This window comes from Phaenicophaeus curvirostris, chromosome 12 (genome assembly GCF_032191515.1).
Source record: "Phaenicophaeus curvirostris isolate KB17595 chromosome 12, BPBGC_Pcur_1.0, whole genome shotgun sequence".
Classification (NCBI taxonomy): domain Eukaryota; kingdom Metazoa; phylum Chordata; class Aves; order Cuculiformes; family Cuculidae; genus Phaenicophaeus; species Phaenicophaeus curvirostris.
In genome coordinates this window covers 22683277-22696940 of record NC_091403.1, presented here as the reverse complement: position 1 = coordinate 22696940, position 13664 = coordinate 22683277, and the positions used below count along the sequence as shown (strand labels likewise).

The following is a 13664-nucleotide window of genomic DNA, read 5'->3' as shown; positions in this document are numbered from 1 at the left end:
TTGGGCCCCTCAATACAAGAGGAGCTGGAGCGCGTCTGGTGAAGGGAATGGAGCTGGGGAATGGCCCAGAGTCCAGGCATTCTGGAAGCGGCTGAGGGACCTAGGGCTGTTCAGTCTGGAGAAGAGGAGGCTAAGGGGAGACCTCATTGCTCTCCGCAGATCCCACAAAGGAGGTTGTAGTGAGGTGGGTGTTGATCTCTTCTCCCAAGCAGGATGAAAGGAAATGGCCACAAGTTGCATCAGGGGAGGTTTAAATTGGATATTAGGAAAAATTTCTTTACTGAAAAACGAGTAAAGCACTGGCAGAGGCTGCTCAGGAAAGTTGAGGATTCCCCATGCCTGGTGGGGTTCATAAAGCATGCAGGCATGTCGGGATATGGTTAAGTAAGCACGGTAGGGTCAGGCTGATGGTAGAATGGTATGAACTTAGAGGTCTTTTCCAACCTTAATCATTCTATGTTTCTATGAAAATGAGAGGTAAGTTAAAGACAGTAGATACATCAACCTTCAGTCGTGAATTCCTTAGAGATAACTATTTCTGATGTAAATTCTCTATAGTGATTAGAAGGCAATGAATTTTTATGATGCATACAGATGGTTTGAGGCAAAAGAGAGATAAGGGCAATGTTATGGTACTATTTAAACAATGTCATTTCCTTATAAAGCAAGATAATGGATAAAATGATATAATGGATGGAAGGTAACAAATTGGCCTGTTTACTTCATATATTCAAAAAGTTTTAATACAGTTGAGGACATCAGGACAGTTTATGCTTAAAAGTGTACTTTATGACTGATAACACGAGGAATTTGGGAACAATTACTAGTATCAGTAAATGTCCTGATTAGGCAGTTACATCAAATATTATTTTGTTGCTTGGAATAGAATATGTTACATCAATACAAAAAAAATCAATACAGGAGATCTTGCTGCCCTAAATATCCTGCCAGGGGCTAAATTTGGTCACCGCTGTAATGGGCATAGAAAAAGAAAAGGCTGCAGAGTTGTGCATCAGTGCATGAAATGTCCTAGTGTGCGTGCCCTCCTGTGTGTGACAGGGAGGAGCAGTGATCCTGAAGTGCCCTGAAGAACCCACTAACACCAACACAACTTCCAGCCCAGCCCAGTTCTAGACCAAGGCTGTGCTAAGCCCTTCCCTTCCTTTCTGCACCGGCTGGGCCCCTCTCTGGAGGGACACAGACATGTCTCAATCTGGTAGGTTTGGGAGGCAGGTGTTTTTTTGTCTTTACCTGACAAGCTGTAGGCTGGAGGAAGTTCTCCTGGACAAGCTGTAGGCTGCCACCTGGGCAGTGCTTTTACACTTAGGTGGGTGATGTTAAGTCAGATGCTAAGAGGTGATTTGATGTGCAGCAGTAGTAGCAAATACATCCTCCTGCTTTGTCCTCATTACGGCTGCAAAGCAGCACCTTTTAGGTAATATCGTTTGTTCACCTTCTACATCTTTAAGCTGAAAAAGGAGACTGTGTTTGTTTTGCAGTCATTCTGCATCCCCACCCATTTACTTTGCTCTTTGCTTCTGACTCCTTATTCACTTCGACTGTGAAAACCTCTCTAGGATGTGTTATACTGGTTATAGTGGGATGATGAGCAAAATAGGTGGTGATAATGATCTCTGTTTCTACCAATGTCTGTTGTGGTGCACAGGGGATGAGAAAAGGAGTCTGAAGTGATAACGAGCAGAGGAGGCTGGGAGCAGGGACAACAAAGGTAATATATTCATGTTTGGGGGACAGAAGCAGCACAAATACAGTCTGTGTACGTATGCAAAACCAAAAAGCCATCAGGGTGGAGCCAGCCCAGTTTTGTCTTGTGCAGGGGTAGCAGCGTCCAGGGAGAACACTGCAATAGATTTTCTCTTCTATGAATTCATGCAATCAGTAAGCTTCTGCTAACTGATGGCTAAAACACTTCCAAAAGCTAGATTGAACGTGCTGTTTCACAGCTGTTATATCTGTGGATCAATATAAATGTCTTCAGCATAGCAAAGCAAAAGCTTGGAACGTGGAACTCTTCTTTTAAAAAGACTTGAAAGAACTTGGAGGCCACTAAGGTCAGCATTAGGCTTGTGTTCTCAGTGAATTGATGGGTACTGGCAGATGCCATCCTGATGCTGTTCTGTGTCGTGGTGAGGGAGGTTCTTACCAGCAGCGCTGTCACAAGCAGTGTGCCCTGATTCCGTGCGGGGCCTGTGCTATTCAATGTGTTCATAAACGATTTGGAGCATAGTGTCAATGCTGAAGTAACAGAGCTGGCTGCTGATTTGGTGGTCACTACATCTGGCTCTAAAGAGCAGCAGCCATCTCTGTCAAAAATCAAATGGAGCATGAAGCATTAGAACAGTAGAAAACACCATAGAAAACATCATTATGCCCTTACGTTGGTGTATAGTGTTCTCTGTTCTTGAAGGTCGTGTGCAGTTCTGGTCCCTCTCACTCTTTCCCTGTCTCAGGAAGAATATTGTAACAGAAAAGTGACAGGCGTGATCAAAAAGGCTTCGCTAGGAGAGGAGACTTAAAAAACAACCAACAAAATGAAACCCCAAACCTAGCAGTTCTTACCTTATAGATGTGGCTGTGGAAGAACAACGTGACACACGAGAACACAGATGCCCTGGTGAAGGTTAATGGGAATTGATTATTTGTTTCCTTTCATAACCTAAGAATTTGGGAATATCGGATGAGGTTGCTGAGCAGGAGTCACAAACCAAATGTACAACAGGAGGTAATCTTCACACGCGAGACATCGCTAAGCGATTGCCGCGGAGTTCAGAGGTACACGTAGCTTCTGAAGGCCACAGAGATGCTTGTAGAATTTCTCCAGAAAGATGCAGGAACAACGTTAGCTCGTGTGTCTCGGGGCTCTTTCTCCCGCAGCGGGAGCCAAACCAGAGCCCCCCCGGCTGGGACGGGGCAGCCCGACCGCTTGACGCCGGGGATGCTCTCCGGGACTCCCCGGTCCGTGCGGGGTTAACGGCGGGGGCGGGGGCGGCTCCTCCCCGCGCCGACTCGGCGGCGGCTGCCGGTGCCCGGGCTGTGTCCGCGCATCCTCGGCGCGGACCGCACCGGCTGCGCGGAGCGGCGGGATGGTAGGTGCGGGGCTCCGGGTAGGGGCGGACGGGGATGCGGGAGAAGGATGCGGAGCAAGAATGCGGAGCCCCCGATGATGCGGGCGGAGGATGCGGAGCCCCCCGGGGCCACCCGGGGGATGCGGGCGGAGGATGCGGAGCTCCCGGGGCCGCCCGGGGGATGCGGGTGGAGGATGCGGAGCTCCCGGGGCCGCCTGGGGGATGCGGGCGGAGGATGCGGAGCTCCCGGGGCCGCCCGGTGATGCGGGCGGAGGATGCGGAGCCCCCGGTGATGCGGGCGGAGGATGCGGGCGGAGGTCCCGGGGCCGCCCGGGGGATGCGGGGCTGAGCCGGCAGCGCCGGCTTTGTTGTGGCCCCGGTTGCGGGGCTGTGCGGGGGCGGCCGTTTCCCCCTAGGGCTGGATCCCACCGGAGGAGGGGCTGCTGCGGATGGAGCCTTGTGGTTTTCACGGTGCCCGGGGACCTCGCCCTTTTCCAGCTGCTCGCGTCCCGAGCGCAGGAACAGACCGAATTCTCTGGCTGCTCAGCTGTTCGCTGCACTTGTGTCTGAGCTCGGCCGCGGAGAGGGCTGCTGGAAGGTGGGTCTGGAGAAGAATCTGGAGAAGACAGTCTGCCTGTCAGGGACTTAAGGAGTCCTGCGGCATTCTGATTTATCCCAGCGGGATCCTTCCTGCAGAAGGGCGGCGGTGGCAGAAGGCATCTCACCGAGGCTCCCTTTGGGCAGGGCTCGGTGAAAGCCAGATTAATGCCTGTATCGCTGCTGATGCTGGAATGAGGCTAATGCCAGCCGGGGGCAGGGCTGTTAAGGTGGACTGTCGTGCTGCTGGTCAGATGGAAGAGGGACGCGGGGCCCCTTTGGCAGCTTCTCTTCCCTTTGGTGCGCACACCCACACAGTAGTCTGGAAGTGGCTGAAGTCTGGCTTTAAGCTGCTCGACACTACGTTCTTCCACTAGAAGAAGCCAAAAAGCCTCCAAAGGCATCCAGTTAGTTGGGGGAGGAAAAGGGAACGTTCTTGTAAAATATGAGTGATGCAGCCTTTCTAGGGCAGCAGAGGAAAGGAAATGCGGCCAGGCTCGGAGCTGCTTTTAATCCTAGCAGGCGGTAGAGAAGGATTTTGTGCTTTAGAAATGTGAATAACAAAGTGTTTTCTTTTTCCTAGCTGTAGTCCTTTGTCATCCCTTACTCTGCTGTATTTCCCCTGTAGCCAGAGGTATAAAGGGCCACCTTCTCCCTTTAGGATGAGATCTCCTGCATCATCATGTGGTGATGACACCTTTGCAGTCCACAGATGAGGAGATTCCATTTTCACAGGGCATATTTGGCAGCCTTTAGTGTTGCTACCAGCAAACATGTTGTTAAAAGTGTTAAATCATCTGTATGCAAATGCTAAAATGTGTTGGAAGTGTTTCAAAACGGGGCCTTTTATCTGCAGGGGCTGGAGCCAGAGGGGCTAGAGCAGGGTTTGGCGTGTTGCACAGGCCGGGGTATGTGACCATGCGTATCTGTCAGATGCTGCTGTTTTGGGTAAGAGGGAGAAGGAGGAGAGGCAAACCTCACTGACCAGGGAGGGGGCAATGAAAAGTCAGTAGGGATGCCAGCAAAAGCTTTCTTAGTAGGGAAGAGGGAGCTGAGAGTGATCAGACCGGACTGTCAGCGATGTAGGGAGGGGAAGAAGGAGGGAGCTGGACACATTTACCACGCAGTGAGCTTGGAGGGGAGGAGCGTGGCTGCTGCACACTCGCACACGCAGAAACACACACACACACTGCGGCAAATTCTGCAGCTGGTGCCTGCTGGCTTATGACTGCAGAAAAAACAAGCTCCGGTTTAAACTCTCTGATCTCAGAGGTGAGGCTGTTTCTATTCCAAGTAGCTCTGGTTCCACTGTGAAAAGCCCTGCAGGCTAGGAACCGCTCCAGAATGACAGGGATTCCTCTTCCTTCTGATGGGGCAGGGGGCTTTTGCTGTGTCAGGTCAGTACCCTCCCTCTCTCCTTGTAGCTCCATACTGGTTGGCTGCATCCTGATGCGTGTCTGTCCTTACACTTTCTCCAGCAATTAGCCATCGTATGCAGGCTGGGAACCCTTTTTTCCTCCCTTTCTTTCCATGCCTGTGATCTGACCGGGCCAGGCTGTCAGATCCTCTGCCCTGCTCTCCTTCTGCAGACAGAGAGATGCAGAGCTTTGCAGTAGTTTCTTTCCAGATGAAACAATCCATGTCCTGCCATGTCTTTTTGTCACTCTTCCTTGTGTCTGTGTTGCTGGCATACCTGAGTCATGTTCTCGGCAGATATGGTGGTAAATGGGTGATGGACTTGCATGCAGGTGTATGGTGAGTGACAGCTAGCACAGACACTCTTTACTGAAAGCGAGGAAGCCATGAATATGTGAGCAAGAGGTGCAGTGTTTTTTGTCCAAAGGAGTGTGGTTTGACACCAGGGTGAGGGTGGAAGAGGGGTTCCTCAGCATGAGGAAGGTGTGGATGCTCCATCCCTGGAGGTGTTCAAGGCCAGGTTGGATGGGGCTGGTTTTAGCAACGTGCTACAGCTACAAATAGATTGTACTAAAAATTATGGCAGCATAAGTGATAGGTCTGAATCGTTTGTTTCCTCTGTTGACTTTCAAGTTAAGCAATTGAGTTAATTGCTTTTGCACTTGCTATAGCTAACCTTTATTTCACTGGGATCCTACCGTCTTACCTGTGCCACTCTCTGTTAGGCTCCAGTGCCAAGTTCTTAAATAATTAAGGAGAAAACTGTAAGGAAAAGGCCATTAGTATCTCTTCTGAATGTTACCTGAGGAATTTCAGTCTGTCGTCATGCACTGAAGCTGCTGAGAGCTATCTTAGAGGAGAAGTGGACAAGAAGCCAGTGATTTACCTTCTGGTTGACTAGATTTGTGTTCCAAAAAGCTTCCTAAAATGGCTTAAGAGAGGTGAGTTGCAGGACTTGGACAGAAATGCAAACACTGCCCAGGCCATATAAGTAGTAAATGGCTTCAATGACTTCTTTCTCTGGTAGGAGAATATTGGATAGGGTGATTCTCTATGGCTCTAGTCTGTGTGGCATCTTCTTTTGAGGACCAGCTTGCTGGCTAGTAGGTTTGAGCACAATATGTGTTTTGGCCCAGATCCTTGTTGCTAGACTTGCTCGAGATGTTTAATTGTTATGGGATTACTTTCTTACTGAACATCAGCCAGCAGTGGCCCAGGTGGCCAAGAAAGCCAATAGCATCTTGGCTTGTGTCAGAAATGGTATGGCCAGCAGGACCCAGGGGAGTGATTCTCCCGCTGTGCTCTGCACTGGTGAGACCACACCTCGAATCTTGGGTTCAGGTTTGGGCCCCTCGCTATAAGAAAGACCTTGAGGCTCTGGAGTGAGTCCAGAGAAGAGCGATGAAACTGGTGAAGGGGTTGGAGAACAAGTCTTACGAGGAGCGGCTGAGAGAGCTGGGGTTGTTTAGCCTGGAGAAGAGGAGGCTGAGGGGAGACCTCATTGCTTTCTACAACTACCTAAAAGAAGGCTGCGGAGAGGTGGGCATTGGTCTCTTCTCCCAAGTGACAGGTGATAAGACAAGAGGGAATGGCCTTAAGCTGCATCAGGAGAAGTTTAAGTTGGACATGCAGAAAAATTTCTTCCCAGTCAGGCACTGGCAGAGGCTGCCCAAAGAGGCGGTTGAGTCATCACCCTTGGAGGTGTTTAATAGGTGGTAGTGAAGATGCTTGTGGACATGATTTAGTAGTGGACAGGTACAGTTGGACTTGATCTCAAAGGTCTTTTTCCAACCTAATGATTCTATGACTCTATTGGTCCATGTACAAAGACAATTGTTAAGGAAGAGGGAGGCATGGGAGCATGGAAGGGTTCTGTGCCTGTGTGGCTCTGAGGGAGCTGAAGAGGCGAGAGGCCCCGAGACAAAAGTTTTCATGGTGGTGGAGGCCTCTCGTAGTCCTTTTTGTTCTCCCAATCAGTGGATTCAATCCTCGATTCCATTGTGTGATCTGAGAGCTGAAAGGGACCTGGCTAGGCTGGGTGGTGTTAAGAAGCAGAGGCTCCTGTTATGAAGTGCACTCAGCGTGAGGCAAACTGGTGAGCAGTGGTGGCCGAGCTCGCACAAGTATTGAGAGATGTCCCTTCTCTGCGAGAAACCTCGTGGGCTTTCCCCAACAGTCTCTCTTCTCAGTGCTGAACAGACAAGGCCTGCATATGCTAGAAGGATCAGGAGGCCTTCAGGTTCTGGACTTTGAAATAATTTCTGTATCCCATTCATTGCCACTGTGCTCCGTGCTGTAAATCAAATGCCAGGAATCCATACCATGCAGAGAACCTGTCAAGTGCAACCAGACCCAAGAGTGCTAAGTCGAAACACAAAGGTGTTGGCAGAGGACAGCTGCCTTTCCTCAAGGACTGGCAGGATGCAGGGTCCACAGCTGGTGTAATACCTGTGTCTTGGTCAGACATAGCAACCTGCAGGTTGTCTTCAAAACAAGCAGGTGAAAGGGAAGAAAAGCTACTTAAAATGCGAATACTACGGCAGGGAACAAGAAGGTGGTTGGAGGACTTTAAGCAGATGCTGGAAATCAGAGGCAGGAGCCTCTTGCCATAAATTCTGCTTCTCAGTAGGCAAACAAGAGGAAATCTCAGAATTGTTTCCTTATTTGTGACAGCCATTCCCTCCTAAACAAACCAGAGCTCTCTCTGCCTCATGCAGCTTGCTTACACATTTCATATTAATCAAATGTCAAAAAAAAACCACCCAGAGAGAGGAACAGGGCAGCATCCAGATATGTAAAAACTAGGAGAAATGCACAGTTTTCTTCAATCTGTGCTGTGTTCTGGATGTCAGAATCTGTACCCTGTGATGCATTTTCTTATTAAAGTTAAGAAATCGTGAGCTGTCCAGCTCTGTGACTTAGAAGGAGCTTCATCCTGGAATCTCGAACAGGGCATCTGCCTCAACACCAACAGGAACAGTTCTGTGGGAGCCTCTGCTTGGGGACTGGCAGCAGATCACAGCTGGAGTCCCGCAGACAAGGAAAATATGAAACATTAATTTGGTTTGCAGAGGGACCATCTATAAAGTCTGCCAGAAGCTGGACTGATGGAGCGAGGGCACCAGCTAACAGGGTATATAAGGCGTGTTCAGGTTTCCTTTTGGGAGGTTAGCTGGAGGCATTTAAGATGCTGCAGGTCCAGCTTCTCACAGCAGGAGATAACACCACTGAGAGAGCTGTGTTCCTGGTTGATGTGAATGCCATACACTTTGACAGCAGAGGATGCAAGGCTGGCTTGATCAGCACAGCAGCTGAAGGGAGCAATTCTGCACCTGCCACATTGGATAGAAGTGGGCTACATCAAAAGAAATGTGGCCAGCAGAGTGAGAGAGGGGATTCTACCCGTCTATTCCTGTCTTGTGAGAACTCATCTGAAGTATTATGTCCATCTCTGGAATACTCAACAGAAGAAGGATATGGAACTGTTGGAACGGGTCCGGAGGAGGGCTACAAGGATGATCAGAGGGCTGGAGCACCTCCCACACGAGGACAGGCTGAGAGAGTCAAGGTTTGTCAGCCTGGAGAAGAGAAGGCTGTGAGGAGACCTTATGGGGACCTTCCAGTACCTGAACGGGCTATAAGAAAGCTGGGGAGGGACTTTGTAAGAAGTCATGGAGTGATAGGACGAGGGGGAATGGCTTTAAATTGGAGAGGGAAGATTTAGACTGGACATAAGGAGGGTTATTCTTCACAATGAGAGTGGGGAAGTCCTGGCCCAGGTTGCCCAGGGAAGTTGTTGCTGCCCCATCCCTGGAGGGGTTCAAGGCCAGGTTGGATGGGGCTTGGGCAGCTTGGTCCAGTGGGAGGTGTCCCTGCCCATGGCAGGGGGGTTGGAATTAGATGATCTTTTGCAACTCAGGCCATTCTATGATTCTATGAAGTGCTCATCTTATCCATTAATGCAGCTCAGCAGTGGCGTAACTTCCAGTTGAGGGGAATTTAACAAATGGATAGGAACATTAACTTCTGGAATACGGAATATATATATAATAGCTAGATAAAAAGTGAACATCTGTGTCTTCGATTAATGATTCTAAAATGACTCAGCTATCAAATTGCTCTTTAGCATAAAATTGAGACAGTACGTGCAATTAAGAAGCAATGAGATGGTTGTTATGGTTGGCACAGTATAGAAATAGAAGATGCCTGGGAGAGGAGCTGTAGATGGCATGAAAATATCACAGGGAAGAGGAAAGACAGGAAGACACAGGCTCATGGTCAGGAGGAGTATCTCCTGGGATGTGGTAAGTTCTTGCAACCTCTCATACCTTAAAGAATATTTCACCTCCTTCTCTTGCCTGGCTGCTGACCACCCAGGAGGTGGTCAGTCATTTTGCAGAGCCTGTTCTTACCTTAAAGCATAACCAGTTCTTCTGACACGAAGTCACAGCATGGTAGGGTAAGTTATTAAACATCTCCAGCTAGATCCACAAATGGCTGGCTGAATGTGCCATCAGGCGCCTCAACCTTCTCCATCCTGACAAACTCAGCGGTGGTTCTGGAAACCAGACCTCATTTTTCTTCACCCCAGACCATTCTATCGTTGGACTCAATGATGTCGAAGGCCTTTTCCAACCGAGTGATTCTATGATTCTGTGCCTTCCTGCTTTGTGTACGTTGACACACCACATGCTACTGGTTTTAACAGTAATCAGTTTAATCTGTTGTGCTTTTCCAGTCTTTTCAATCTGTTCCTGTCTTCTTTTGACCCTAATGACTATTACTGCTGTGTTTTTCTTTTCTCTGTCTTGTCCAGCGTGCTTCTCAATTAATTTCACTCTGACTCTGCTCTTGCTGAGAAGCTTCTCTCCTTCTTGGAGCTGTCTTGCTGATGCTGTCGTCTTTCTGTGCCTTTTTGCACCGAGTTCTCTAGTTGCAAAATTCTGCAGCTTTTAAGGTTTTTTTCTCTGCCTATGGGCTGTTCTAAAGTTAGTGGCTGTTCTGTCCCAAATGTTCTGTGCTCTCTTCTTTCCTGCCCTTAGCTCTTCATATCTCCTTTTCACTGAGAGACTTAAGTTATACCGGTGTTTCTGGGAAGCATGACTGTGACTAGTTTTCCTGTTTGTCCTCCAGAAGACAACCAGGCAGAGGCTGTGGTTGGAAACACTCTACCTGGAGCCCTTGAAGGAATACAGTGTGTGTCCATGGCTCTGCTGTGCTCATCTAATGCCCTCGTACATGCTGCATCCCTCTCTGCTCAGTCCTCTGTGTGCTGTAAAGCCAAGCCCCCCGTCGGGGTTGGGTGCGATGCCTGTCATCCTTTTTTCCACATACAGAGCCACCCGCCATGAAACCCTTCAGCTCTTACGGGGGGTTTAGTGCATGTGGTGCTGTCTTCCTGAGCAAGTTCTCTTCTACCCTCTGCCAGCTTCAGCTGAACTGCAGTGTGGGTAATAGTGGTAAATACACTGTGTGTACCCAATATTCTCATCCTTCTGTGGCTGCGGTGTTAACTAAAGCTAAAACCAATACTCGGAGATTTCCTCTTGTTCACAGGCTGCAGTCAGTGTGGGTGTGCTTTCAGGTCTGTGGTCCCGTGGCAATGCTTTGCTTTGTAGAGTTGTTTGAATTATCTTCGCGCTCTCTGCACACTGCTTTGTGTTTTTCTGTCCTTTGTCATTGCTTATTCTGTCCCTCCAGATGAGGCGTCTCCTGTTGCACATTCACAGGGCTTTATTTCATGGTGCCATGATTTTCAGTGTGACTCAGCATCCTCATATGAAAAATCATTACACACTACTTTGGAACTTCCATAGAAAATAAAAACTCACACATACAATACTGCTTTCCTCCTCAAACACCATTGGCTTCCCTTTTGTTTCAAGGCACAATTTAAAATCCTTCCTGTTACATCCTCTGTGGTTTCATCCGTGACCTGTTTGAGGGTCCCTTGTGCACTCCCTTCCATCGCTTCACAGGGCAGGACATAGCTCTGCTCTAGCCTTCCCTTACAGGTATTCGGTGCTTTGCTGCGGCTTCTTGCCTCTCAATTTTCAGCTAATTTTCATATTTCCAGTAAAAATACACTTTCTCTTTGCTAGTACACGATGATTTTCTATGTTTTTAGCTAAGAGAAAATCACTAAAGAAAATCTCTAAGGAGGTAGATCTTTAGATTTAACCATTCATAAGTAAATAGATACTTATCTATACATTTCTGCAGTGTTTGAAGTTCTGAAAATAGAAAATATATGAAATACATCTTTCCTGTAGACTTTTTCAGACTATGAGAGGCAGAACACTTGCTGGTGGACCACAAAGCATTGCCTGAAGCCAACTCATCATCATTCTCAGCTGTTGAATCACTCTAGAGAGCTAAAACTACAGCACTTTCCTAATGATGTTTTTATTATAAGGAGTAGTTACTGTAGCTGTCACATATTGTGAACACAAGCTAGGGGAGGTGGCTGTAGGACAGCCCTTTTGGCTGCGGTCACCCTCTGAGCTGGTTGTGCTCTGCTCGTGCCTGGAAAAGAAACAGAAGAGCTGGATGTGCCCAGAATTGCTGGAGTCCCGTTTCTGCAGGCACCTGTATCCAGCAGCTGGGCACCAGTTTGCTCTGCAGCCTCCCACCCAGCACTCGAAACACCTCGTGGTCTTTTTCTGGGCAGCTGATGCTGTGCTCCAGCTCTGGTCCTCACCTCCACTTATATTGCCTGGAAGTTTCATCTTGTCTGACACACCACTACCATTAAAAAGTAAGGAGCAAGAGAGAGGGCAATGTCCTGTCGTTCCTGTAAGCACATGCAAGTGCATCCGCTGGCGTGCAAGGGGCTGCGTTTGAACTCTGGAGCTGGAACTGAAACACAGATTCCAAACTGCAGCAAGGCAAAGGCGCCTCCCTAATCGCAGGGTGTTGTCAGTCCCAGGGCGTTCTTTGTGTCCCCTGTTGAGATGGCTGTGGCTTGCATAATTAAGTAATTATTCCTTTGAGTTGCTGGGGGAGGGAGCAAAGACACTCACTGTACAGTCTGGTGTTTGGGACGCAGATGTACGAGGATCCCGTGCACGTCTCTGCTCGTGGGTGTTTCAGCTATACACAAAAGAGACAGGCTCCTGCCCTGCCTCTGGCAGGGAGCGAGTAGGAGGTCACCCGTCTCCTGAGGGCGCGTGCCAGTGAGCAGGACAGTGGCTGCTGTGTCCTCTTCTTTCGGGTTCTCTGCTGTCCTCCAAGGAGATATCGGCTGGATATAGGCCTCCAGCGTTCCGCACAGGCTGCACGAGAGGAGCTGCAGGTGAGAATTTCTTGTCTTAGGAGTGCAGAAGTGATGGCGTTGTGTTGGGCTGGGGTTCTTTCCTTGTAGGTGCCTTTGCATCAGGTTGGTCACCCTGCGGGAGCCCCAGCTCAGGGCCTCGAGAGTGGAGGCAGCCTGCAGCCGAGCCTCCAGCATCTCAGGAGAGATGCTCTCAAACGTGGCTTTTCCAGTTTTCTTAACTCCCCTTTAAGGCAGACGGGGGCTGGGGTATAAACAGTGGTGACAATGATAAATTGGAAGGTGTTTCAAATGGTCAAAGGTGGGTAAAAATTAATCTCAGGCACCCAGTGATGAGCAAAGTGGTCGTGACAAGAGATTTAAACTGAGGAAGTGCAGCAACCTTATTGTCTCTTCTCAATCAAAACATTGTTGAACCTAATACAGCCATTGTTGTCTGCAAAAACAATAAGAACTGTGAGCCTGGGATTCTGTCTGTGTAAATAAATAGAGCATCCTGAAAATAAATTTCTCGAAGTTTTTAGGGGAAAGAAAGAAGTAAAAGTAACTGATGGATTACTATTTAAGAAAAAATCTTCAGTTGCTTTTATTGATAATTTTAGCTGTTGCACTCTAACGAAGTTGTTAGGGTGTAGTTGGAAAACCTTAATGATGGGAAATTGGAAAACCTTAATAATTTTGCTTTGAAATGAAAGTAAATGTTCTTTAAGGGCAGATCATTAGTAAAACAATTTACTGTTGCAGCCAGCACACGTACTATTTCAGCTCTGGAATCTAATTGACAGCCTGTGTAAACTTATTGAGGCTGTGGGTCATCCTCTCTTGCCAAGGAACTGGCCAAGCTGCTTTCCTTGTGTCCAGGCAATCTCGATGGAGGCGGCTGTAACTTTGGATATGATGGTGGCTGTTTCCTATGTCACTAAGCTCCCAGAAGTGGAGACAGCCTGCGTCCCTCGGCCAGGGCAGAGGCTGATTCTGGCACGTCCTAGGCTCTTGTTTATCCTCTAAGGTTGAGCCAGCATGAAACACGGCTGTTTGCTCTCTGCACTGCAGTTGTAGCAGCAGCAGCTGTGGATGCCCTCAGATTGCCCACACCTAGGAAGTCACCGAAGCCTGTCTTGAGGGCTGATACATCCCCTGGATCTGTGGTAACAGGTCAGGGCTGTTAGTCATGTGGTACAGCAAGGATGCCCAGGTGCAAAGAATCCAGGAGATGTTTCTGATGTGCACAAACCTGTAGGTAAGGAGGAGCAGAAGGGTGAATTCACAGTTGCTGACTTGTGCACTGACTT

General features: G+C 48.6%; 1 protein-coding gene across 2 annotated transcripts in view; it reads left to right on the top strand.

The window, feature by feature from the left end:
* MAP1A (microtubule associated protein 1A) overlaps window positions 1-13664 on the top strand; it is a 58945-nt gene that overhangs the window by 19275 nt on the left and 26006 nt on the right. Inside the window, exon 1 of one of the 2 annotated variants that reach the window (XM_069866940.1) lies at window positions 5038-5080. The exons of the other annotated variant lie outside the window; for it this stretch is intronic. Within the exon in view, the coding sequence (XP_069723041.1) occupies window positions 5053-5080 (28 nt within the window). The 5' untranslated portion in view covers window positions 5038-5052. Of the gene's footprint in view, window positions 1-5037; window positions 5081-13664 lie in introns of those variants that run through there. 2 annotated transcript variants of the gene reach the window in all.